Source organism: Necator americanus, chromosome III (genome assembly GCF_031761385.1).
Source record: "Necator americanus strain Aroian chromosome III, whole genome shotgun sequence".
NCBI lineage: Eukaryota > Metazoa > Nematoda > Chromadorea > Rhabditida > Ancylostomatidae > Necator > Necator americanus.
In genome coordinates, this window is record NC_087373.1 from 35,696,473 (window position 1) to 35,722,049 (window position 25,577).

The 25,577-nt window shown below is 38.6% G+C and overlaps 1 protein-coding gene across 4 annotated transcripts; it reads left to right on the forward strand.

Moving 5' to 3' along the window:
- Window positions 1–1,735: 1,735 nt before the first annotated feature.
- On the forward strand, window positions 1,736–25,577 carry RB195_012026 (uncharacterized protein; the record flags this gene model as incomplete). Of its 4 annotated transcripts, XM_064193695.1 has the most annotated exons (8): window positions 1,736–1,790; window positions 4,448–4,497; window positions 4,833–4,955; window positions 5,008–5,101; window positions 23,735–23,859; window positions 24,185–24,310; window positions 24,387–24,437; window positions 25,407–25,577. In XM_064193695.1, the coding sequence occupies 8 exons, from the start codon at window positions 1,736–1,738 to the stop codon at window positions 25,575–25,577; spliced, it is 795 nt and encodes a 264-aa protein (XP_064051277.1). The 4 variants fall into 4 exon arrangements, with proteins under 4 accessions (XP_064051277.1, XP_013308811.2, XP_064051278.1 ...); XM_064193694.1 differs by lacking the exons at window positions 1,736–1,790; window positions 4,448–4,497; window positions 4,833–4,955; window positions 5,008–5,101 and adding exons at window positions 16,500–16,652; window positions 20,795–21,002; XM_013453357.2 differs by lacking the exons at window positions 23,735–23,859; window positions 24,185–24,310; window positions 24,387–24,437; window positions 25,407–25,577 and adding an exon at window positions 5,282–5,307.

Below are 25,577 nucleotides of genomic sequence, written 5' to 3' on the forward strand. Positions count from 1 at the left end.
TGACCGCTTAGCTTGAGGTCTAGAACTTTGTACCCTCCTTTTTTTTTGAAACTGCATATACTGTACTGTGTACTGCATATCAAAGGTACCTCAATTGTGAGCTTTTCGAACGCAGCGATTTTTGTCCTGGAGCGAGGGGTGCGGAAACTGATGGTTACAATCCGGAGATTCAGCATGATGGACAAGTGATTCAGCGTCAGCTTGTCCGGTCGACTTATGCGAAGATATGTAAGAGAAAGCGGGGACCTGCATATTGCTTACACAACAAAGAAACTCGTTTAAACACAACCGCTCCTCCTGCTCTAATCTTTCTACGTTTGGAAACCTGGGCTCTTAGTAAGCAGAGGAAGACAAGGATGGTTGATGATATTTGCTCTTTTTGTTGCAAATGCAGAAAAAAAGAAAATTGTCTTTTTGTGAGACATCGAAGGAAAGCGCAAGAAGAGTAGATTTTTCTAGCTACTCTGAAATAAGAAGACCTTAGTATAAATGAGTTACCGAGCTCCTCGGAAAAAATCAATAATGGAGGGTTGTTGACTTTTAAAAGGATAAGGTACAATAAGATACACGGCGCTGATCAATCCCTATGGGGATGCACCTCCGCATCGTTCGACTTTAATTTAGGTTTACGTACGTTTGCGCATGTGAACCCATAAAATGACGTGCAGGCGACAAATTAGTGTTTTTATCGGGTCAGAAAAGTCTGGCATCAGTTTATTGATCCCATAAGCATGAAAGGCTTAGTTGTCTCTGGCGCGGTTCCGAACCATCGACAGTACATACGCAGCGAAACTTCTTTCCAACTAAGTTTTACTTGGCCACATGAGGAATCTTGCTTACACATAATAATCTATTATGGAAACAAGCCATAGAAAGTGGGAATTTCCGAAACTATCAGAATACGAAAATACGAAGTCGATCAGTTGACTAGCCATTATCTTTCAAATGATTTTCCATTATCTCTGCGAGGAGTGTCTGATTACAGAGTCCCTCCAAAGGTGTTATTCTGTGCGACCTAAAATCTGACAAAACTCCAATTTACACGCTCCAGAAAATTAGCGATGTGAGTAGAGATTATACGGTGCGATTTTCTTGCATTGAAAGGTGCGTATCGCAATAAAACGCCAAGTAACCATTTTAGGTGTGCTTTTTAGGACGTGTAAATTGGCGGTTCGTTGGATTATGGGTTACAATGCGGCGATGAGTTTGAGAACCGATCATTCACATACTTCAAAGGTGCGGGAACTGTTCTGGAAAATCTGTGGAGTCCAGCTATAACTCTTTTCTTTTCGCAAAGCAATTCAAAAGCGAATAAAAAGTCCTGCTGCTGGGTTTGACTACTGCGATCGTCTTTATGATGGGTATCGATTGACGGACGTCTAAGATGCCTTTGAATTCGACGAGTATTGCACGGTAATCGTCGAAAAGCTGGGTAGAATACTGAAATCTAATGATGGTCCTAAAAATCTGGAAGAAGATGCGTTCCACGACGAACGAGGGACCGTACGCGCTAGACTATTCTCGGGCATCCGATTGATTTCCTAAATCAGTGGTGGTTCGTGGTGTGCAAACGCCGTGACGTCGGTCGGAACCGGTATTTGACGACGTGCGATGCGTGTTCTACTGCGATCGCCGCCGCCACCACCACCGTCGATCGCGCTCGGCCATCTTATCGTTGTCAACGTTCTCGACTTGCGCGCGTGTGCTGACCATCCTGACCACATCCTAGTCGACCATGCGATTGCTATTCGAAACGTTGCTACTGATCAGCCTTACGGATAAAATCATCGGTACGTGGTAGTCAGTCTTTGAAGTGGAAATTCTTCCTTCTACACTGTGTAGCTGGATTTTCCCATTTACAAAATTTCGTGAAGTTTTTTTTTTGTGCGGTAGGACCGCAGGAGCATATATAGTGATCTCATACGTGTTTTCGTGTCATTGTCTATATGTTGAATATAAATGACAAATAACATGCCTTTACGTGTTTCTGACAAGTAGAACCACGACCGTGAAACGGGAAAAAACGTGACCTTTTCAAAGGTAAGACGTGTCTTACCACGTATACGCGTTGTGAACACGTAAAAGGTAGAACCTATCGAAATAAAGGAATTTAACGTCTAAAGTCAAAACGAATCAGTCGAATGGGTTTCGAATCATTCGAAAAATCAACTACTGACTAAAAAAGAGTCAAAGATAGTCAAGAATCAAAAATATTGCCTACACTAAGAAATGAAAATTTTTTTTTGTGAATGTGTCGATTCCAGCAGTTACTATTTATATGAAATTTTTATCTTACTATTTTTTTCTAAAATTGAATTCCCTTCTCCATCTATTTTCCAAAATTTTCAGTGACGAGATTTTAAATATGTGATTTACTCGAAATAACACTAGAAAAGTACGTGTATTGGCGATTGGTTTTTAAATATTTTTAAATGTTAAGAAAAAGAATGAAGAAAAAAATTTAATGGTTACTTTATTATCTTAAAGATGTTTTGCTAGCAGTATTCAGTTTAATTATTGAGTGAAACTTTACTGTTACGCTCCTGAATAACATCAATCACTGTGAAAATAAGCTCCAGCCTTTAAAAAAAAAAGTTAATTTGTAGTAAAAAACGTGCAAAAAAAAGCTTCAGAAAAAGTAATTAAAAAACATCCAGTATATAAAATAACGTTAGAAAACTATGTATTCGCAAAAAGCTTTTAAATATTTTTAAATGTTAGAAAAAAGAATGGATAAAAAAATTTTTATTTGTTACATTATTATCTCAAAGATGTTTTGCTAGCAGTATTCGATTTAATTATAGAGTGAAACTTTGCTGTTGGTTATCGAGCTGAAGTGTTCCCTACTCTCATTCAGCGTCAGCTCACAAATAGAAGAGACGAAGTCAAATGTCCCGATCCCTTCATTTTTTGGCACCCCGCCAGCATAGATGCGATAGTCGGAGCCAGTGGTCTGACCCCCTTCACTTTTAAACGGTTGGTGAAATTGCCCCCTTCACTTTTGAACGGTTCGCGACAGGACCTCCTTCACTTGAGCTGCACCCCATGAGCTAAATCCTTTCACCTGAGGAGGGTCCGCCTTCTATCTATCCCCGCCAGCGAAATTCTTGCTATGAGTGCATTCTTTTCCCTCTTTTTCGATATTTCTCTATTAGCATATGCAAAATCTCAAACTATATTAATAGTAATAACTATAATAATAGTAAGCTACACTTACAAATGTGTAATATCTGTAAGTTCGGTGACCTAATTTCCTCCAAATTCCACATCTATTATCCTCATTTTACACCTCTTCTTCTTCTTCTCTTTCTATTCTCTGAATTCTTTTCTCTAAATATTTTTCAAAGGAACAATCCTTGAGTAAGATTCTTCTCACCTTTTAAGATTATGCAACGCCTTTTTCAGAATTTTTTTTTTCTTTTGTATTCACATTCGATTATATGTAACTGTTAAGCGGTCAAAAGTGTGTGCATCAAATACTATATAAATGCATGCTGTACACAAAATCTAATATTCAGCTAATATCTCAAGGAACTGCTTCTATTAGATTATAAAAATACTAGGAAAAGTGAACGAAGTTTGAATTGTTCAAAAAAAAAAAACCTTGCGGAGAGTACAGCTTAGAAACTTCCAGTCACATTTCACGTGAAAAGAATTTTTAGAGTGGGTGAAGGAAGGGTTTTTTTCTGTGGTCTTTCTTAAAAGTGCTGAACTACAACGCTACATATATTTATTATTATATTATTATATTTATGTAGGAAACGTTCTTTTTTCTCGGAGTGTACTCAAAAGCACGAATCTTTCCAATTTTGTGATTTTTTTTTCTGTAGGATGCCATCCAAATACACTGCAAATACGGAGTCTGGATACTTTGATTTATGGAGTACAGTGCGACGTGATTACAGTTATTTACGAAGTGTTACAGTAATAAATCGTGTTTTTTTCGTGATTACATGTGATCAGACGTGTTATTTTGTGAGATCACGTGATAAGAACAGTTTTTCAACGACTTTCGATCACATGTATTTCATTATGGTGGATGAGGTTCGAGCCAAAAAGCCGCGTTGCGGAAGCGGCCCCTCCCACCTCGGCTTTCGGTAAACCCTTTTAATACGGACACATGCAAAAAGGACGGCAACACAAAGCGCGCGAAATCCTCACCGGATTCTCCCAGTGCTTGGTGCTCATAACTCCAAGCTATTCAATAGAACCAAGACGCTTTAACCTTTTTTCAGAGCCAAAAGGGAGTCATAAACCGAACAGATTCAAATTTATCGATTTATCGAAGGCAACAAGACGAGTAATACTTTCGAAGTTCTCTCAATCAATAGCCAGAAGCAAGAGCGTATTTAGTTCAGAAGAACCGCTATAAAAACAACTGACGCGACCGTGACCCGACATGATTGCGAGAAAACCGAACGTCAAAGTAATTAATTTTTCTCTTTAGGAGACTATCTCGATATCAACGAATGTTTCGTGGAATTGCCAAATTTTGAAGTGAGTATTTTTTTTTTCGCTGCTGAATTTTCCGTCTGAAAACAATAATATACAGTTATAACATTTATCTATTACATAAATGCTATTTCAAATATTTTGAATATACTTTTTTATTGTCATTGTATTATAAGTGATATTTTATTTTTTATATCATTTCTTTTTATTTTATATTTTCATTGTATTATTTCTTATATTAACTTGAATTAAGAGTTTAAAATTGTAAATAATACTGGAATATTTCATGAGCTTAATATATTCGTCATTTTATAACCCTATCAACAGTTTCTCCTACTTTGCCATCAATAAATGCCATAAATCAATAATCAATAATCTAGCTTCCCACGGATACAATGGGAGTCGAATCAGTGGAATTCAAGGATGATTGCCTTCGAGCATGTCTGCGTAGTCAATTGCGCGGAAAACCATGCACTGGTGTCGAACATCGCCCCAAGGATAATGTGGGTGGAGAAATCGTTCAACGATACTTGTGCATAATTACGTAATTTTCAGAGTTGTGTACTATCGGACAAACCCGGCGAAAGGCAAGCACCAAATACGCCGAAGCGAGGAAGCTACTATGAAAATGTGTGCGCGCGACCACCAGGTTGGTGCAAAATTTTAACAATTGTCAACAAACATTTTAACATTTTAACAAAATTTTAAAATTGTCTACAATACTATAAACAAAATCTGGATATTATTTATCTAGAACAGACCTTTTTGAAAATCCGAATTTTTTGAAACCATAACTTTGAAATAATTTGTAGAATTGGATTTTGTTAAGGTCATGGAAGAAATGCGGCCAATTGACAGAGTCAGAGACGAAAATGGGAAATCAAATCGATAATAATGGCTAGAAAAAAATTATCTGAAGAAAATATAATAGTTGTAAAAAACGAAGAATCAAAAATAACTCAGTAACTGATAACTGATTATTTTACAAAATTTTTGACACATTCTCGAAAAAAGAAGGAGTCCTTAATTGGTGGATACACGAAGGTACGCCCTGAAGAGATTGGAACTGTACTTGATACTATTTGTTTGTTTGTTTGTTGAGAATGTTACAAAGAACAATTTATGAAGATGGTGCAGGGTTAAAAGAGGAACGAAACCTTAGGGGATATTTGAAAGCTTTTGTGGAAAATATTGATTAGTGTCTCTAGAGCGGATCATACTATATGTCGAGAAAGAAAATTATTTCCATATATCACATCGTGAGCGCTTGTATCTACAGTGGCGCGGTTTCTAAACCCGTTCCCGTAGTTTTGCAGCATCGAATGATGAATAGGGACCCTACAGGGTGGAGTAACAAGTACGAGCTCTGCGCAGCATTTCAGGAACTTGTATGAAGTTAAACGGTAGCGCCGGTGCTGTAGGGTAGCTATGCGGGTAATCGAAAAACAGGACTCCCTCCGCTTCGCATTTGAAGAAAACTATAAAAATGACCTAACCATACTCATTTCTGCCTGAATTAAAAACGATTACTGGGCGTTTCATTTATTTACATTATAAATGTTTAATTTATTTACATTACTTACATTACATTATTACAAATACGAATAAACGTTTCATTTATTTACATTATTTACATTATATTATTACATTGTATGAATTTTAAATTAATATTTATGTACGAATTTACATTATGTATTGGGTATACAATGTGAATCATAGGATGCGATAGTCGGAGCCGGTGCTCAGACCCCTTCACTTTTGAACGTTGGGGAAAGGACCTCCTTCACTTTTAAAAGGTTGGCGAAATTAACCACTTCACTTCTGGACGGCTATCGAAATGACCGCCTTCACTTGAAGGCATCACTCCACGAATCTGAGGTGGTACCGATTTCAGGTGGAGTATTCGTATACGGGATGGGAGACTATGGAGAGAGGGGTGATTCCGTCCATTTCCTCGTAATTGCCATAAAAAAACGGTCCGCAAGATACGGCTTCAGGCGTTTTGGCGCACTATTTTCTACAAGGAGTTCAACTAGAGCGCGCCAGCCTTGTGCGGTGCCACATCTTCCAGGCCGTTTTTTTACGGCAGTTAGGAAGAAATGGACAGAATCACCCCCCTCTCGATAGTCTCCCATCCCGTATACGAATACTCCACCTGAAATCTGCACCACCTCAGATTCGTGGGGTGATGCCTTTGAGCTGCACCCCATTAGCTGAACCCCCTTCACCTGAGGACGGTCCGGCTTCTTCCTATCGCACCTATAATGTGAATTCATACATAAAACCAAAACCACAGATAGGATAAAACCTTTATAGCTTTCTCATATCTTTGATGAAATGAGCAGTGCCGGAAGGTGGTTTCTGACAAGAGCAGACTCAAACAACTCCGTTTCAATTGTTGAAATAGCATCGAACAATTTAAAGCGTCAGCTAATTCGAAATCGCTTGTACAGTACTATTTGTACAACACAAAACTGTGTTGTTTGTCCCACAGATAGACCAGGTACTGCTTGAGATCCAGCGTAATCTACCTTATTTCATGCAAGAGCTGTGGTGACGAATACATATGTTGGTGAGACTGCGCAACCGCTACATACTCGCGTTAAAGAGCGTGTGAATGGAAAAAAATGGGTTATTTGGAATGAAATGGACACCTTTAGGCAAAAAACACAAAAACAACAACAAACACACAAAACAAACACACGACGGAGCCAATCTTTGAACCAGGGCATAAATCTTTGCGCACAAATCTAAAACGTTGGCTCGATAATCGCTGGAGGCATTTCGGATCCAAACCACAAACCTTAAAATGAATCGCTACAGTGGATGTCTCTCAATAATGCGAGACCCCCGCCCCTCATCTCAAATGGTTCTTTTGATCCGAATGATACATTCGAATCATTCGTTCTCGTGATCGATTAGTCATCAGTCCCTGCTAGGGTTCCCCCAATCCAAGGTGATCGTTCAGTGCAGTCACTACGTTAGTGTTCGAAAAAGTAGGTTTAGAGTTTTCTTGTCTCTTTAGCTGTGGAGAGATTTGGTCGCTTAGACTGTGAATTGATAACGAATTCAATTGATTGTGAATCGCCCTTTTATGCTCTATGAAGAAGGCGATTAGTCGAAACGTTAGGCAATAAAATTAATCAATAACAACCTCGTATTCGGCTCATTAGAAATCAATACGACATCCTTCTATGTCAGGGATCATTGAAAGTCAAACATTTCGATATATTATATATTTTACCATTAGAAAAAGTAGGTTAAAACAATATTCCCCAAGTAGCTTCCAATATGTTTCGATGCTTTTTACGAGTATTTCATTTAAGATGACTAATCAGAAAAGAGTGTGACTTCACAAAGAATATTGATAATTAAATAGTCACTATCTTGGAACGCAAAAAAAACCAACAAACGTAATTAACTCTTAGTTCTGGGAAAAAGAAACGTTCCACACCACTACTGATTTCGGGAACAGAAAAGAACACTAGTTTTGTGAGTTTTTTGGATGATCATCCGTAACTCTCAGAAAAGTTAGGAAAAAAAATTGTGGAAAAATGAATTAGAAGAAAAAGAAAAAAAAGAGGTAATAATTGTAAGATGGAAGAGAAATGAATTCAATAGGTGCATTGCATTCAATAATAAAAGATGGAAATTGCTGACCGCTACAAAAACGATCTGCCTGTGTCCTAAGGGTCAAGTCCTAGGTCCTAGCAGCGCCTTTAATTATTTGTAGCAAATTACTGTAGCAGAACCTATAGTAATTCTTTAACTATTGTACCTATGGGGCGGAAGATAAAACTGACACATTGGGCAGCCTCCTCCCCTCTTTAGCATCAAGTATACGAAGAGAAGCAAGCAGATACAGAAGCTACTTCAAAGTGATCTACGAAAATTTAAGCTATTTCGAAATGATCTACAAAAATTTAAGTGTCTGAATCTACAGAAAAAGAACTTCGTAGAGACATTAATCAAAGTGCTTATGTCCAAATAGTCAATAATATAGAGCAATATTTCTGTAACTTTTTTTTGAAAAAGTTTTGTGGTTTTGTTCTGCGATATTTTTGTAATATTTTCCACAGTATTTTTCTTTTGCAGTTTTTCTTGTTATTCTCTTAATGAGAAAGTGAAATTTTGGTAAGAGTGGTTTCGAAAAGAAAAACATCAACAAAAAAAAACAGCTCTAAATAAAAGACATTTCGATAGAAATGTCGCAGCAGATCAAATTTGCCGTTATTTCTTTTGTTATTTAATAGGTACACGTCACATCCGGGGATTCCAGATCAAAGCTTCTCTTAATTTCGGGAAGATTCCTTACAATATTAACAGCACTTCTGTTGCCTTTTTCTACATCAGTGAAGGTGAAAATAAAATAGATCAGAAAAGCTTTCCGTCATGTGACCACCTCTTCCTTTACTCGTTTACGTAAGCACTAATAAATTATTGAGTAAGAAATATGGAAACTGTGATCAAATCCCTAAATTGATGCGAGTTTTCTAAGCACACCTAGAGATTACAATCTTTCCGAGAACCCTTCACAGAATCCGGCCTTTCCAGTCGCACTATGTGCGGTTCCAGTGCCTTTCTTTTTTTCCTAGCCTAATTATAAGTCACATCTATCATGTAAGGAAGAGACGAGAAAATTCTCTGACAAATTCTTTCGGATCTTTCAGATTCTTTTATCGAAAATGAATGAATAAGGGAGGAAAAGGATGACTATTCTCCTTTTGGTGTTAGTCACAGAAAGTTCGTGTCCGAGTTCTTTTTTTAAGCAATTCAGAAGAGATTCAGCTGCAGTATGTCGATTACGTCACCATACCCGAAAAAAAGAAAGATTTCCACAAGAAAAAATACGATTACAAGAATAACTCTATTTAAAAAAAAGGTGTAAGATAGCATTCTTGTTTTTTTTTCTATTACTGCCCTGAAACTTCGTCATTCAAAAGTTATGAAGTAAATAAAGATAATAAAAAAAATTACTAGAAAAAAGTACTAGAAATAAATAAAAATAATGTGATAAGAATAAATAAAAATAAAGTAAAAAAATAATAAATAAAGAGAAAGCGGCACAGGTTAGATTAGGGAAAGAAAAGATTAAAACTGTTAGAATTATTAATAGGCGTTAACGGGATTGCTTGTTTGGGATTCACGACATGCACCTGGCACGAGCGCGACCATGACGCAGTACGGCGGATATGAATTGATTGATTCGTGGAGTCCGCCAATGTGCTGACTTTGTTGGTTCTATTCGCTATAAATCATCGCTGACAGTATTCATTTACAACAATTCTATTCTTTCCTCTAACCGTGGCTTTACAAATTGGTTCCATAATGTCTTTATGATTCAATTTATCGTGTGTTTTCTACCATTTTAAGGCAGACACTGTTAACTTCTTCATATTTATGAAATTGACGTGGAATCAATCATTTTTTCGAGCTCGCTCTCCTACATTTCCACATTTCTACCCGCTATTTATTACAGGATGACTGAAAATGCATAGTCCGAGCACCAACAAATATTTCAACCTATAAAGTTCAATAACGTGCTCCAATCGAAATGAAACCAATTAAACTAATTGTTAGGTGAATCCCGAGTTGAGATCCATTTCTACAGTTGATAAACGTGCTGCCTATTACGGGAATATGGGACCACAAATTCTCGGATGTGGTTCTCCGTGTCACGCTACTTTAAACTCATTTAGAAAAAGTGTATGTTCTGAGTCCGAATTCAAGAATTCCCCAGAAAAAGTGATCTTAAGAAATGTGCTATCCTTATTTTGCTTAAGACGATGCGTTGCTTGGCGTTTTTTGATACCTTCTTTTCTTTTAACAAATATGAAGAGTTGCTATTCGATCTCAATTTTTATCGCTGAATTGTTTTTTTTTTGCTTTTTTTGCTGGAACAGTTTAATCGTTTGTGGTCAACTAGGATCTTTTCACAAAATTATCATTTTATCTCTTTTTTCATCTCTTTATCTTTTATTCTTTGGATTTCCAATTTTTTGGATCAAAGTATCACCCGCACAATGTTTTTTCAGGAGTTCCTGGGTTTGATCGTTTCGTCCTTAAAATTAGCCGATTGATCAACTCAGCGCTTTCATATTCCCAGACAAACCTCGTAGTGTAGTTCATCTACCATAAGACAGAACGAGAAGTTTGGTTGCCCTAGGCAGGTTTCAAACCATGAGACACACCGGAATCTATCAACTGAAACTGCGCTACACCTATCCTGTCTATAGATAATCGTGTTTAAAGTAATGGTGATCCTGTCTTGCACCAAAAGAAAAAAGCTGGATAAAGAAAAAAAGATAAAAGAGAGGAGAAAGGAAAAGAGATAAGTAGAAGGAGATAGAAAGATAGAAAAGACAGAGTATCTTTTTCTTATTGTCCCATTAGCACGCGTGTAAAGCACCGCAAGCGCGAGACCCCCTCCCCCCACTCAACAACTCAAATGCGCAGCAACTGGTTCTAGCAACACCAAACAATTACAGTACCTCCTTGGCTCCACGGAAACTGTAGATGTTGTTACCTCAGCGCTAGACCATCTCATAAGAAAAAGAATTCGAAAACAAGAAGGATAGGGGATAAAGTGTCTGGCATTAGTGAATCCGCTTGGGATACTCACTCATGATCACTTCAATTCAGGACTGTTCGAGGTTTACGAACACGTGTGTAGCCTATACAATAATTTGAGGGAATAGCCGTTGTATCAAGTCAGTCCTTCCAGACAAGTCTGGTACCATTTTATCGACGCCGGAGGGATGAAAGGCTTAGTTGGCATCAAGGCGGTTCCGAACCATCGATCGATCGTGCAGTTACAGTGCAACCTCTTACCGACTACGCTACACTCACTGTCTAGCCTCGACCTAGGCAAGTGAAAACGACACAAAGCCGGGGTGAGATCGAGAAGAAACACTTCTTTGGTCCAATCGACTGATTGATTGGATCGATTGTGATCAAGATGACTAAGGGTCCCATCTTGATCACAATCGCTATCTTCATCACACCGCTTCCAACGCGCCGCTTACGTAATTGCAGCGAGCTTTAGGCCGTTTCGACCCGACTGTACATTTTGTTCTCTTGCGCTGCTAGATGTATGCGCCAGTATTTACATTTCTGTCATTTCATTTTTCCTTTTTTTTTCTCCTCTTCTTCTTCTTCTGTTTTTCAGTGTAAGAGAGCTCGCTCAACGGCGTTGTTTCTAAATTAGGGAATCATAGAAAGGGTTTACATTCTAAGTACTGCGGCGCTATTTTTAATTGGGACAGGGCACAAAGATAGAAAGGTGAGAAGCGAGAAAATAGTGTTCTGTTATTTCTCCTAGACGCGTCGCGGCAATCCCAGCAAACATAAGTGTTGGTGACTCTGTGTTGAGCAAGTGAAGCAAACGCCTCACCGCCGCTTCGACACATCGTACTGTAATGACTCTCACTATACTTCAGGCTATATAGCAGAGCTAGATGGTGGAGCTATCGTGCGACATTGCTAATTGACCCTCGATACCTACTAACCCCAAAATTTAAAGGCAGCATACAACGAATCTGAGGCGGTGCGGATTCCAGGTGGGTTTCTATACAGGGTCGTGTTATGGGGGGGGTGTTCCGCTTCCTGCTCCGCACAACCCCCACCGAATGGGTTTTGTCGACGCCATCTATTGCACGCTCCCCCCTGCCGCCCTGTGATTCGTCGAAAATCAATTCGGACTGCCCCGATAGGCCAGTAAGGGACGCTACGCGTGCAAAGGTGGCGCGCTGCAATAGAAAGCATCGTACAAAGCAGCATTCAGGGGCCGGCTGCTTGCAGTGATTCAGGGAGAGATGAGCGGAACCACCTCGGTCTCCATAATCTACGACCCCGCGTACGAATACTCCACCTGAAATCCGTATCACCCCAGATTCGTGGAATGCTGCCGTTAACTCACAGAGTATTGATCAGTGCACTCGATCCGCAATGGTCGTACTGCGCTTGGTAGCAACAGAATAAATCTGTTGCAAACAAAATTTGCTCTGTTTGAAGCGGTTCTGCGCATGAAATTAGAGTGAATTATAAATTTAGAGCAGAACAGTTGATACTGATCGCTTTACTACTGACAAGCATAAAATCATATTGTCTCTGAAAATAGATCTCATAACCGTAATTATGCTCGCACATGGTTATCAGAATGAAGAATAGGGAGAGAGAGAGATCAGAATTTATGTCTTTGTGTTTTGGCAACGAGGAACCAGGAAATAATACCGTAGTGTAAAAGAAATAATGGGCTCTTTAAAGTGTTTTCAGGTTTAATTGGTTAGTTTGTTTGATAATAGTAGAAATAAGAAAATAAGAAATGAATAATAATAATAGTCTCCAAGTCCTCTCTTCTTGAAACCTCGGCACTGGGAACTGTATTTATGTTTTCTTGTTATGCCAACGAGGTTCTGGTGAAACATTATCTATTTTCTGACGTTTCGGCAATCTCGTTTTTAATCAATGACCTGAAAATGGTTCGAGGTTTTTTTTATGTTATGAATATCCCATCAAACTCCTCCTCTGTCCTCGCCAAACCTCGATATTGTTCTAATTACACCATGCTAGAACTCTAAACAGGAAAACAAACTGTCGAATCTTACCGAGTAACGGGGCTGGTGACCCCCTACGTTCCTACGGATTGTCACCTAACGTGAATAATATCTACACACTGTGCAGCATCCTTAAAGGCATCACTCCAATATGAGGTGGTACGGATTTTAGGTGGAGTATTCGTATACAGGATAGTAAATTTTGGGGAGGTGGGTGATTCTGTCCATTTCTTCCTAATTGACGTAAAAAAAGGCCCGAAAGATACGGCTTCGGGCGTTCTGGCGCACTATTTCCCACAAGGAGTTCGACTGGAGGGCGCCAGCCCTGTGCGGCGCCGCATCTTCCTGGCCGTTTTTCACGGCAATTAGGAAGAAATGGACGGAATCACCCCCCTCTCCATAGTCTCCCATTCCGTATACGAATACTCCACCTGAAATCTGCATCACCTCAGATTCGTGGGGTGATGCCTTTAAGTATTGATGTCTGGATAGCGCTAAAGAACTGTATGTGAGACAATCTTATAGCTCACAGAGTGTTACGAACGCCATAACGTCCACCGGTAATTAATAAGCACTCTTTTTTATTATTCACGGATAGATTCTTGACGGGAAATCCAGAATGCTCCGAATCTCAGAGCAGTTACCGTAAGTAACGTTGGAACCACGAAAACATCCGCCAAACACGATGCCGCGCATCGTTAATTTTGAGGTATACAAGGAATTCCGTGTGCTTGATTTGATTCTGCTCAGAGTCAGATTCGATTTCATACTTTAACGCTTACACGCTCACGTACTCAACTGTCGTTCGTTCGTTTTTTTTCTCCCCACGAGTTATTCTCCAACACGTTCCACCTCATTCGTTGCGTTCTCAAAATGTCGGTTAGATGTAAAAGGGTTCCTTTTTTTCCGTATAGGACTCACCCGCACCTAGTTCATTGGTTAACGAATGGAATGTTATTGCGCGACGCGGCGTGATTTACAGTCGAAGCGTTCGCGAGAGCGCGTTTTTTTTTCCTCTCCTCGTTACCGAACCACGGTGGTTCACCTTGACTGCGCGGATGATTGGAATTCCATACAAGTAATTGTTTTTAATTTGATTTATTTCGGTAATGTGTATCGGTAATGGGAAATTAAAAAGACTCAACAGATTGTTTCAATGATTTGATTCGTTGGAACTTTCTTCTTATTTTTCACGAATGCATTTTTTTTATAAATTTAAGCACGCGCAAAGAGGAGTCTTACTATTATTATTACTATTACTACAATTTATTACTTTTTTTTTAAAAACCTTTTCCAGTGATTTCTGTCAAGTAATTAAGTTCGTTCAAACTTTCTCAGTTGATTTCTATCCTTAGATTTTTTAAACTTACTCAAATATGGAAAGAACAACAAACTGGGAATTGTAATATTTTCTGCTCCAACTCATATGACCAGGTAATTCTTCAGCGGAAAAAGATTGTTTTCTGGATTCTGAGTCGATTTTCTGATTTTCATCATCTACCTGCAGATGCAGAAGAACCTAAGCATTTCAGAGAAGTTTCTGCACTTTTCTTATTACCGTAGAGACGACATACCATTTAGGTGGAGAGAGATTTGAACCACGTAAAGATTTCTAATTTTTGAGAGAAGTGGAAGAGGCTACCAGTTTTCGCTACTCTTCTCTCGACCTTACTCCTTTCAATCTACAAAGGAGAAATTTTCTGTAAATTCGTTTTCAATCAACTGTTCAGGTAGTAACTCACAAGGTTCTCCACGATATAAACAACTATCTTTGTATGAAATAAATTAAAAGAAATTAATATAAAATAAATAAAAATGAATATAAATTGAACACATGTGTATATGAGGAAGAATGACGAAAAACAAACCGTGTAATCATTCAGAAAGGTTATTCTAATCTATCTAAAACCAGAAAACTCTAATTAAAATGTTTACGTGAGGAATCCTTTGACGAATTTGTTTCTCAAGAGGTAGAAGGAGCCAAAAATTCTTCCCTCTTCATTAGAGGCTACCGCTGCGATAGTATTATCAATGGGACCATCATGGCACTGTAAGAAAGCTGTAAGAACATCTTGGACAAAGATATAAGTACAATTCTACATTAATCTCACAGAAAAATATGAAATATGCAGAAAATCTCTTGCTCTTCCGAGTTAATATGGAAGCGACCACACCATCCCTGGGATCCAGGAAACTCCATCTGGTTAATTTTTAACATTTTAAAATGTATCTCTCTCTCTTTCTCTCCTTCCCTCTTTCTCTCTATTTCTCGAACATCTCTTAAATTTAGCATAGAGAGGCAAGGAGTAGTCGACAATCGCCTGATCAACTTGTACTGATCTCCCCTACCAAACTTTTCCTCTACGACCGTAGGTAGTTATCGTTAAATTTACATCCATTTATCCTAAATAAAGGGATGATAGTAAAAATTCCTCTCTCTTGTTTCGGGTTTAAAAGGTTCCTAGAGATAGCGGAACAAAAAAAAAAAAAAAAAAAACCTAAGAAACTAGAACCTGAACATGGGTCCACAAGCACGTGAAGCGATTCGCGCGAATGTGATTCGGTCCTAAGGAACTGTCGCTGGATCCTCAGAAAGAGGACGCATCTTTCCCCCATCCTTGGCTTTTGGAACTAAGGATGTGCTAGCGTACTTTGCAAATCTAACCCAAGCTTAACCTATTTATCAATACTCCGTATGGATTACTCCTAGCACGATGCTAATAAGATGTCTATTTTGGACTGACATTTTGGCGCTAGGTTGTCGGTTTCAGAATGAGGAGTAGAGCCGAGTGTTCACCGCTTCTTTGGAAGTAACGTCTTCTTTGCAACACAGAGGCTGTTCTAAGCCTAGATTTATGTTTTTTTTTTGTTGTGGCAACGAGGTCTCGGTGAAGTTTTGTTAGTGCCATGACGTTTCGACAACCTTCTCTTTATCAAAGGCTTATCTCAAATTGTCCCTAAAGAGAAATCTTGATGCAGAAAGTTTCATCAAAACCTTAATGGCACAACAAGAAAACATAAATTCAGTTCACAATGAAGAATTTTTAAGAAGGAAAGACTTGAAGATCGTTCTATGTCTATTTTTAGGCCATATAAGGGGTTTAGATTGATTAGATTGATGTTCAATCGTTGTCGATCATAAAAACGGACGATTTCAACCATCACATCACAGCTGATATCTTCAGTTATCGGCCGGTTGCTGACCTTGCGAGCTGCTGCTGCTATTTACGGTGTATCGAAATGAACTTGTTCCATCCATAGAAGACATTCCATACACGCACACACACTCACAAATGAGATGTGGCCGTTGGTCGTTGTTAAGGTGTATGTGATTTGGGGGTGGGGTGGGCGTAGCAGCGAAAACGTAACGCCCCACAATCGCTGACAATCCTACAAAGAAATCTGATGCACGTCGTCGTTGTCGTCGTCGTCGTCATCTGATACACACATCTGACATTCATTCAAGACTACGGATCGGCATCGGCAGCTGATATGCGGTTAATATGGTTATTCGGCTTCGTATGTTCGATACTGGATATTGCATCGGCGGTTGATTTCGGCATAAACTATAAGCTATTAGAATGTTTCGACTATAAACGTAATTTTTGGCTGGTTGGTTACGCGTTTCACACTTCATCTGTGGAGGTACGGTATAAATTTTATCGAGATTCAGATTCTTTGGTTAGATTATTCTTGATCCTTGCTTTTTCGTTGCTTTTCTTTCTGTATCTTCTACTTTTGTTATCTGCACCTTTATCTTACTGTAGATTCTCTTGCTAGATCGTGCTTTTCAAGAACTTCACCTTTATTAAGATTGATGACCACCACTGATTTACTACCCCATTTTGAACTTTGAAATATTTTTAAGGAAATATTTCTCACGGATTTTGTCGAGTAGATGAGCTAGTGGGTATTACGAAGGTTAGACCCATCCAGGGTTTGCCGAATAATGTCCCAGAATTCTTCTTCTGTCATCATTCTTCTTCTTCTTTATCTCTTCATTTCCTACCTCACTGACTCATTTCATCTACTCGAAGCGTTTAAGAAGATATCTCTGGAAAAATTGCTACTTTTGAACGACTAAGTCCCTAAGTGCAGAATTCCACAAATTTCCTTATCTATGTGCATAGTGAGTTCCTGAATGGTCAATCGATCAATCAGGAGCCTATAATCTATAGCTGTGACTGTGAATTATTGTTGAGTTTGCTCAAAATTTTGCCTCATACATAATAAAATATAACAAAAGGACCAAACAAAACTAAAAGTAACAGAAAAAAGGCGAAAATTTATTTACTAACGGTTTACAGTACCCCCAGTCTCTCCCTGAGTTATTGAAAAACGTATTAAAGAGGTTTACCTAGATAAGATTTTAAAAAAAATTGATGCTCTCGTTTTCACTTGTGCACTCTTTTGAGTTTGCAGTGGTTTTTTCTTCAATAATAACAATAATAATGATAATAATAATAAATATTGAACAATAATAGCAGTAAAGAACTATTTTCACTGATAACAATAAATGATAAACAATAACAATAGTAAATAATAAACAATATTTATGGTAAAGGATAAATCTTCACCAAAGCGCGACAGTCTAACAGTATCTAGACATAGAAGGAAAAGTCCTGACAGAAAGTTACTTGTATGTATTACTGTAGGAGTGGATCTGAATTAGACACTCATGCAAAACTCCTCCAGTAAGATCTGATTTTGCTAGGAAACGAAAATGTCACATTAATTCAATGGACGAGTTTTCAGCGTTCACTCGTACATCACGGCACAATCACGTGATCTGTTCGGGTGCACGTGTACAGGGGACAGGCACGTACAACTAGCACGGAGAGGGCAGTCCCGTAAACTCGTCCAAGCAGATCACAAATCCATAAACTGATCCCATTTTGACAATCACTTCCCCAGCTTGTGGTCATCATTGAGAAATTTGCACTTTACCATTTGTCTTAACTTCCAGTCGAAAGCGACGGGTGTAGTGTAGCGGTTAGAGGTTCCGCTTCCTGCACGATCGATCGGAGGTTCGAATCCGCCCTAGCGCTCACCAAGCCTTTCATCCCTACGGGGTCGATAAATTGGTACCAGACTTGTCTGGGAGGATAAAAACACTGACTTGACACATCGGCTAGCCACCGTAAGATCACGATTCTGAATTGAAGTGAACGTGGGGGCGCATCCCAAGCGGATTGATTAACGCCAGAAACTCTACCCTTTTATCCTTTATCCAGTCCAAACTAACAGAAACCATGGAAATCCCAGGAAACGTACTTAGCATGCCTCCTTTAAAAAAAACTGCATTTATGTGCTTGTTCATTTATTATTTATCGATTAGATTGGTCTAATTGTTGAAAATTATTTTGTTTGACTACACAATTCCCCAGATTTTTCCCTCTGAAATATTCGTACCACAATCGTTACACTGAAAATTCCTTTCGCCTTGATTGAACCTACGAATAGATGAGGATAAAAACCCCAAGAAAGCCATTCAATCATTTAAAGACATTATTCTAATCGATTCAAAACGAAGAAAGGCAAACCTTGTTGAAGATGAATATAAATTGAAATGAATACTTATTCGTGTTCAATTTATATTCATCTTCAATAAGGTTTGCCTTCCCTCGTTTTGAATCGATTAGAAAAAGGTCTTTAAATGATTGAATGGCTTTCTTGGGGTTTTTATCCTCATCTATTCGTAGGTTCAATCAAGGCGATCAATAAATAAGGAAGAATGAGGAAAAACAAATCATGTAAACAAATTTTCCTCTTTGCCAAACAAAGGCATCCGCATAAATGGTTTACTAATTGCAAAGCCAGTTCTGATTGTACAGATTTTTTTTTTTGATTGACTAAGAATTTCCCAGATTTTCTCCTGTAAAATATTCGTACCACAACTACAATACTAAAAACAAACAAAAAATAATAATCCACAATCAAGAAAAAAATAAAAAGGAAATCTTCAACTATTTATATTTGTGGGAAGCACACTACTACTAGCATTCCTCATATTCAGAAAAAAAAAATCAATTTTAAAAAGCCACATTTTCCATACCACCGCCAAATATTTAAAATTCGCATTGATTTGGAAAGAAATTTTCTTTTGTGCATAGAAACAACCACGTAGTTCTACTGATTTTTCTAAGATAATTTTTCTAGGAAGCTCTTTTTTTTCGTCTCGTTGCAGTTCAATCTCCTAGTTTTTAGTGGATTGTGATCGAGCGATCGCGCAGATAGCCATAGAGTTTTCTGATCAAAAACTTCGCTCACATTAGCGGATTCCTTTATTTTTCTGACATGAAACTGGTTGTAGGAATTGCACAGCCCACCTGTTAGATGAAATTTTTGAACGTCTATGACTGCAATGGAAATGTTGTTAAGTGAATTGATTACAATCATAATTATATGTGACATTTAATTTATTTAAGTAAATAATGTGATGGTATGTGGGTTCATTTATGGAGATAACCAGCTCCACCAGAACTTTCCTATTCCTAACCTTCTCCATCGTTCTGTCATGTTACAGGCTCCTACAATACTGTACTGTGTGTTGAAGAAAATCACAAGTCACACAAAGTGGGCCGAGTCCCGTACCCGATGCATCAAAAACCATTCCGTTAGTTCCACGGAACAACGAGTATCACTCGTCCTTGAGAGGGAAATCGAACAATTTACGAATGGTGACTTTTAGTGTATAGGCACTACTATTTCTTTACGAATTCGACGAAAGAATCGCATGCTATGACCACATTCCACGACAAATTACACAATCACGTTGACCGTAATTTGTTGTGGGATTTGTACTATTTCTACCGTGTGAGTGATTAGCTATGATTTTAAACAAAAAAAAAACGACCATTAAAACCAGATTCCTAACTTAAGTTTGTTCACTTAGGCCTTAATGTCGCCAAAGCTACTCTGATCCTGTAGGATAAATCGATAAAGTCACTTTTTTGAACGGTTTTAAACGAATTTAAGAGGATTCCAGTCAGATGTTTACTACATTTTTAACGATGCCCACATTGCAAACAAGTATAAACAACAGATGTTTTGAAAACATTTAAAACTCATTTCACGATCTTTTTCCTGATGAAATTCAACATTCAGAGACTTACTAACTTGAAAAAATACCTTAAAGGCATCACCCCACGAATCTGAGGTGGTGCAGATTTCAGGTGGAGTATTCGTATACGGGATGGGAGACTACGGAGAGGGGGGTGATTCCGTCCATTTCTTCCTAATTGCCGTAAAAAACGGCCCGAAAGATGTGGCGCCGCACAAGACTGGCGCGCTCCAATCTAACCTCTTGTAGAAAATGGTGCGCCAAAACGAATGAAGCCGTATCTTCCGGGACGTTTTTTACGGCAATTAGGAAGAAATGGACGGAATCACCCCCCTCTCCGCAGTCTCCCATCCCGTATTCGAATACTCCACCTAAAATCCGTATCACCTCAGATTCGTGGGGTGATGTCTTTAAGCTGGTGCTTTCCGATATAGTTAGCACCTTTAAAAGGAGAAGTTTCTTCTCCTTGCCTTAGAAAATACAATTTTTATGCAAGTTTCTTTTCATCTAGCTTTCATTGGAACCTAACTCATCTAGCAGCAAATAGTTTTCAAAGATTCCCCACTCTTTCTCTCTTTCTCCCTATCTCTCTGTCTCTCTGCCTTTCTCTCTTCTTTTTGTCATTCAGCTTTTCTAAATCCAGCATCTACGATTCATATCTTTAGTAAATCCTTTTTTTTCTACTCCAAAATCTTCAAACTCTTCGCTAAAGTCGTTATTTCAGTTCAAAGACGAATGTTTGCGTCTATGTCTTTCGGCGCTAATTCGTGGTTCACGTTGTAAATCTGCAATGCATATTCCTGGCGATGATCAATGCGTGATTTCGGATCAGGATCAATTAACAAGACCGGATTTATTTATCGAAAATGATGCGCACAACACTTTTACCGTGAATTATTTTAGGAACACATGCGTGGATCCGCCTTTAAAAGGTTAGGTAAAGTTTCAAAACAAACGGGTGGTATTACCGCTTGATACTTCTTAATATCCTCAACTATTTCTCAGTAAAAGAACATTTGACGAATCATGGTGGAATTATCCAAAGTTCACGGAGCCATGACCCATAAACTGTAGACAATTGCACCATAGTTAGAACGTAGAGAACATATATTCACGCTTTTTTTTGTATTACTTAGAATGAGAAAGACACAAATTTAAAGTTTTTTTGATTTGCATTCATACTCCACGACAAAACTGTTGCCCTCCAATGGTTATGGGAAAAAAATGCGCTTCTGCGCTTATTAATGGAATTAATTACATAATCAATAAATCACGAAGGATTTCTGAACGTAAGGAGGAACACAGGAATAACATAACTGTTGTAAATGAATGATAAATAATCGAGCAAATAGTTACGGAGAAAAATTCAAAGAATCAATAAAAATCGAACACCAAATACAAATCAATACCGAATCAACACAAGGAAAACAGTATTGAAATCGTTCACTCACCTTTTGTAACCAAAAAAAGATTTGGTAAAAGTGAAAAGTCGATACCAAGCGAAAAAAAGAACTGACCTGAAATTGAATAATAGTATAGTAGATCCACTATAATATCGTTTTGATCCAATTAGCAACATTATTACATAAAGAACCATATAATAGATAGAGATAGAACTAAGAAAGGAAGTAAACACGATCACAAATGGATCTCCTATAAGGATGAAACCTAGAAATATGAAAGTATGCAAGAAATAGTTGGCAGGTAAATCATAAGTACTTAATTAAGAGAAAATCTTACCGGGATGTACTTGTAAAAATCCTGAAGATACTTCTTCGGAGCGCAGTCGGGTGAAAACGATATGAAACACAGTGCGTGGTCACGTAAGCGGTTGCGCTCGAAGCGGCGCGGTGAAGCCGGTAGCGGCTGGGATCCAGGTGAGCTGCAGCGATTAGTGATGTTGACACGATCCTAAACGCTACTCTTCACCGTACCGCTTTTGTATTTAGCGTATTGAGCATGGGAAAGGAGCGATATTGAAATGTTCAAATGAAAATCTATAGTCGGGTCAAAACGACATGTGCACGAGTGTAGTTGCGGTGCATTTGCGTACGCGCTCGAAACAGTTCACTGGAGGCAGCGATTGGAACCGAGGTGGGACCGTCGCAAACTGCAGCGAAGGGTTGTGCCAGCAAGGGTCCCAGTAGGTTCCTAGTCGCTACGCTCCACTGAATCGCCTCGAGAGAAGCCGCGTACGCAATTGCGTACGTGCTTCATGTCGTTTCGACCTTACTGTAGTACTGCAGGATTGAGTAAGAAAAACCGATCAAAATGACGACAATATGATGGATCGTATGGAAATTTGGCGTGACCTAAGTACTGTAGGTCATGGATTACAATCGCCATGGATCTGCTGATATTAACATGGCCCTGATCAAACAGTGGGAAGGTCGTCCCTCACCGACTAGGTTTCAGACAACATGACCTCAAGGATGTTCATCCTTAAACTGAAAACTGAAAAGTTTGTGCGGTCACACGGATATTGGTGAAGGAACACAACTGGGTGATTGATCCTTGGCAAGGTTCAGATCAAGTCGGGTCAAAAACACCTTATTCTTGATGAAGTTTCGTAAAGCGACAGCGAATCGAGATGGGACCCTCGCTAACTCCAGTCGATCTACAGAAGTGAACAACGGTCCCTTAACGCTACTTCTAGCGCAGCGACGGCCTACGCAACTTCACCACGAACTTCACCCTTAGGTCGTTTTGGATCAGGATTATGGATCCTGTAGATCAAAAATAGCTGGTCAGCTGGCTGTCAATAACTTCGTCGCGTCGCTTTTCGGCGGCGGGCTCAGTCGTCGGCTTTATGTGACAGAATGATTTCATACGTAAAGATTATTCTGGAAAAAAGATGACTGACACCGTGAACGACGCTGATCTTGATCCACCTACAGGTCCTGTTCTACTTTAAAGGCATCACCACGCGAATCTGGAGTGGTATGGATTTTCGATGGCTAAAGACTATACGGGCTCGTTGATTGCAGAAACTTGGGTGGGATAACGCTCATTTCCTCCTAATAGCCGTAAAAAACGGCCCCGAAGATGCGGCGCGTGCACAAGGCTGGCGCGCTCCAATAGAACTCGTCGTAGAAAACGCCGTGACGCTCGAAGCATGGACCGTTTTTTTTTTCACGGCGATTAGGGAGAAATGACCGGTTGATCCCACCCGTTTCTGCAAACTACGACCCCGTATAGTCTTTAGCCATCCAGAATCCATACCACCCCAGATTCCTGGGGTGATGGTTTTAAATCTAAAAGTGAACCTCATAGTTGGATCGTGGCGTTCGCGTAGTGTTTTTTAAATGATTTTTTTAAAATATATTTTTTGGTGGTGATTTATGAGCTTATCGCACTCAAAAGATGTTGTTCTGTTGTTTTTCCTGAACTCTGTCGCAGTAATCCGAGAAACTATTGAAAATATCGATTTTTTGTATTTTCCCACCTAGAACACGCAAAAGGTATATTTTCGCTACCGAAAAACTGAAAGCGGGAAAAATTTAAAATTCTATTTCCCGTAGTTTTTCCTTCGACTAAGACTAAGTCAATAGTAAAAGTACAACTGAGAAAGTTTGAGAAAAAAGGTTGTGGATGAGTTGGGATTAACTTTTTCACGTGATTTTTTTTTTTGAAGATAAACTACACTACTCACATATTTTTACAGAAGGTGGTCGACTTGAAGCTCGTCTAACCGGATTTCGTGGTGGTGAAGGAATTTTGGAGTTAGCACAACGAAAAGGACAAAATCCTAAGCTACTAGCCATAATGACCGGTTTGCACGAAAATAAGGTGGGATCACATCTACGATGTGCAGCGATTTTAAATCAAACGATACAAATTAAAAAAAAACTCCAAAAAAAAACTAATATTGATTTTTCTCCTCATCTTAGCTCTTTCTTTTGCGTTCTTCTTTTACGGGAAGGAAAGATTTATTGTCAGAATTCAAAAAAAAAAAGAAAAAAAAACTTCAAAAAAAAATCAAAGAATTAGATTTGCATTCAGATGTGATGAGGAAATTTTTTTGGCGGAGATTTCTAACAAATTTCAACAAATGCTACATTTCTATTGTTATTTATTGCATTGTAGATTCCTTATTTGTCCGAGCGTGTTCCAGGACTTCCATTTGATCTACATGCCTGATATCGAGCTATCCGCTTGCTTTAAACCGGGCATGGTCAATGAACATAAAGGCAAGAAACTAATCACTATTGACAGTGATAGTCGAGGAATGGCTATTCAGGTTATTATTGCCTTATTGTTTATTATTGTTTGTTTGTTGATTGTTGATTTTCCATTTAGCTAACTTTTTATTTTAGCCATGGACCGACGTTGATTTCCATATCCTAGATGATGGAGTTATTGATAAGGTAATCGGATTTTATGTATTTTCGCTCGAATACACCTCTAAGCTAATAAATGGAAAGATGAAAAGAAAAGAAATTCTTCAAAAAAAGGATAACGACAATTTTTTTGATAATTAATAATTGCAGCTTACTACCTTACAAATTACATTAATTACATCACAATTAATTACATTATAATTATAACAGTTACAATTACATTGCATTTATTGCAAGATATTACTAAAAGAATAATTTGAGTTGGAGCGAAGCAATCGTTCGTCTCATTGAAAAATCGTTATTCTATGTATTCATACACGCTACCAAGTTTATTGTCTCCCGTGTTGCTACGCAAGACTCGACGCGACGCGGTCGCCGCAACAAAGTGACGGGATTGTGCTGCTGCTGCTTTGGTTTGATACGAATGGCGCTTGGTCTGGCAACTATCGATCGCTGCGATCAAGCACAATCGATATCTATCAGAAATGAAAGCAATGTCGCATCGAACTACAACAGGTCGAATATTCGTCTGATTGCTCGAATGAGTGATCGGAAATCGAGTTATTCGAGAATTGAAATTACGCAGAACATTTCATTGAATTAACTGTTTATTCGAAATTGTAATAGTCAAACATTCGAGAAAACTCCAGAGGTTATCGGAGGCAAGGAAAACGAGGATTTTTGAGTCAGTTCAAGGGAAAAACTCTCGGAATTTTCCAGAAAATATGCAACTTTGCCTGGAAGTATGGATTATAGCTCTTGGCTCTGATGGCATTCATCTGTAAAAAAGTAGTCTACGATTATTGGACCTTGCTTATTGAGAGATTTTTTTCAAAAGATTCTATTCTTACAAGCAAGATATGTATCTTCCCTCCTAATACTGGGTCCCTTAAGGGTTAACTCGTCAACCATCTCAAGAAAGTTATATATCATTAAGGAAATTTTGGCTTCCTTGGGATTTCTTGAAGATTTTCTTATCCTGACGCCTATTTTTAGGTAATTATCGTTGTCGAAGCGGGCACATCAAACGTGGTTGACTGCGGTAAATTACAAATCCATGGAAATGTATCCGATTGGCAACGTGCCATGAATGGTCTCGACACGATTCGGGTAACAGTTACACAGATGATTGTTGTGTTAGTTGCATTGTTGATGATCTATGTTTAG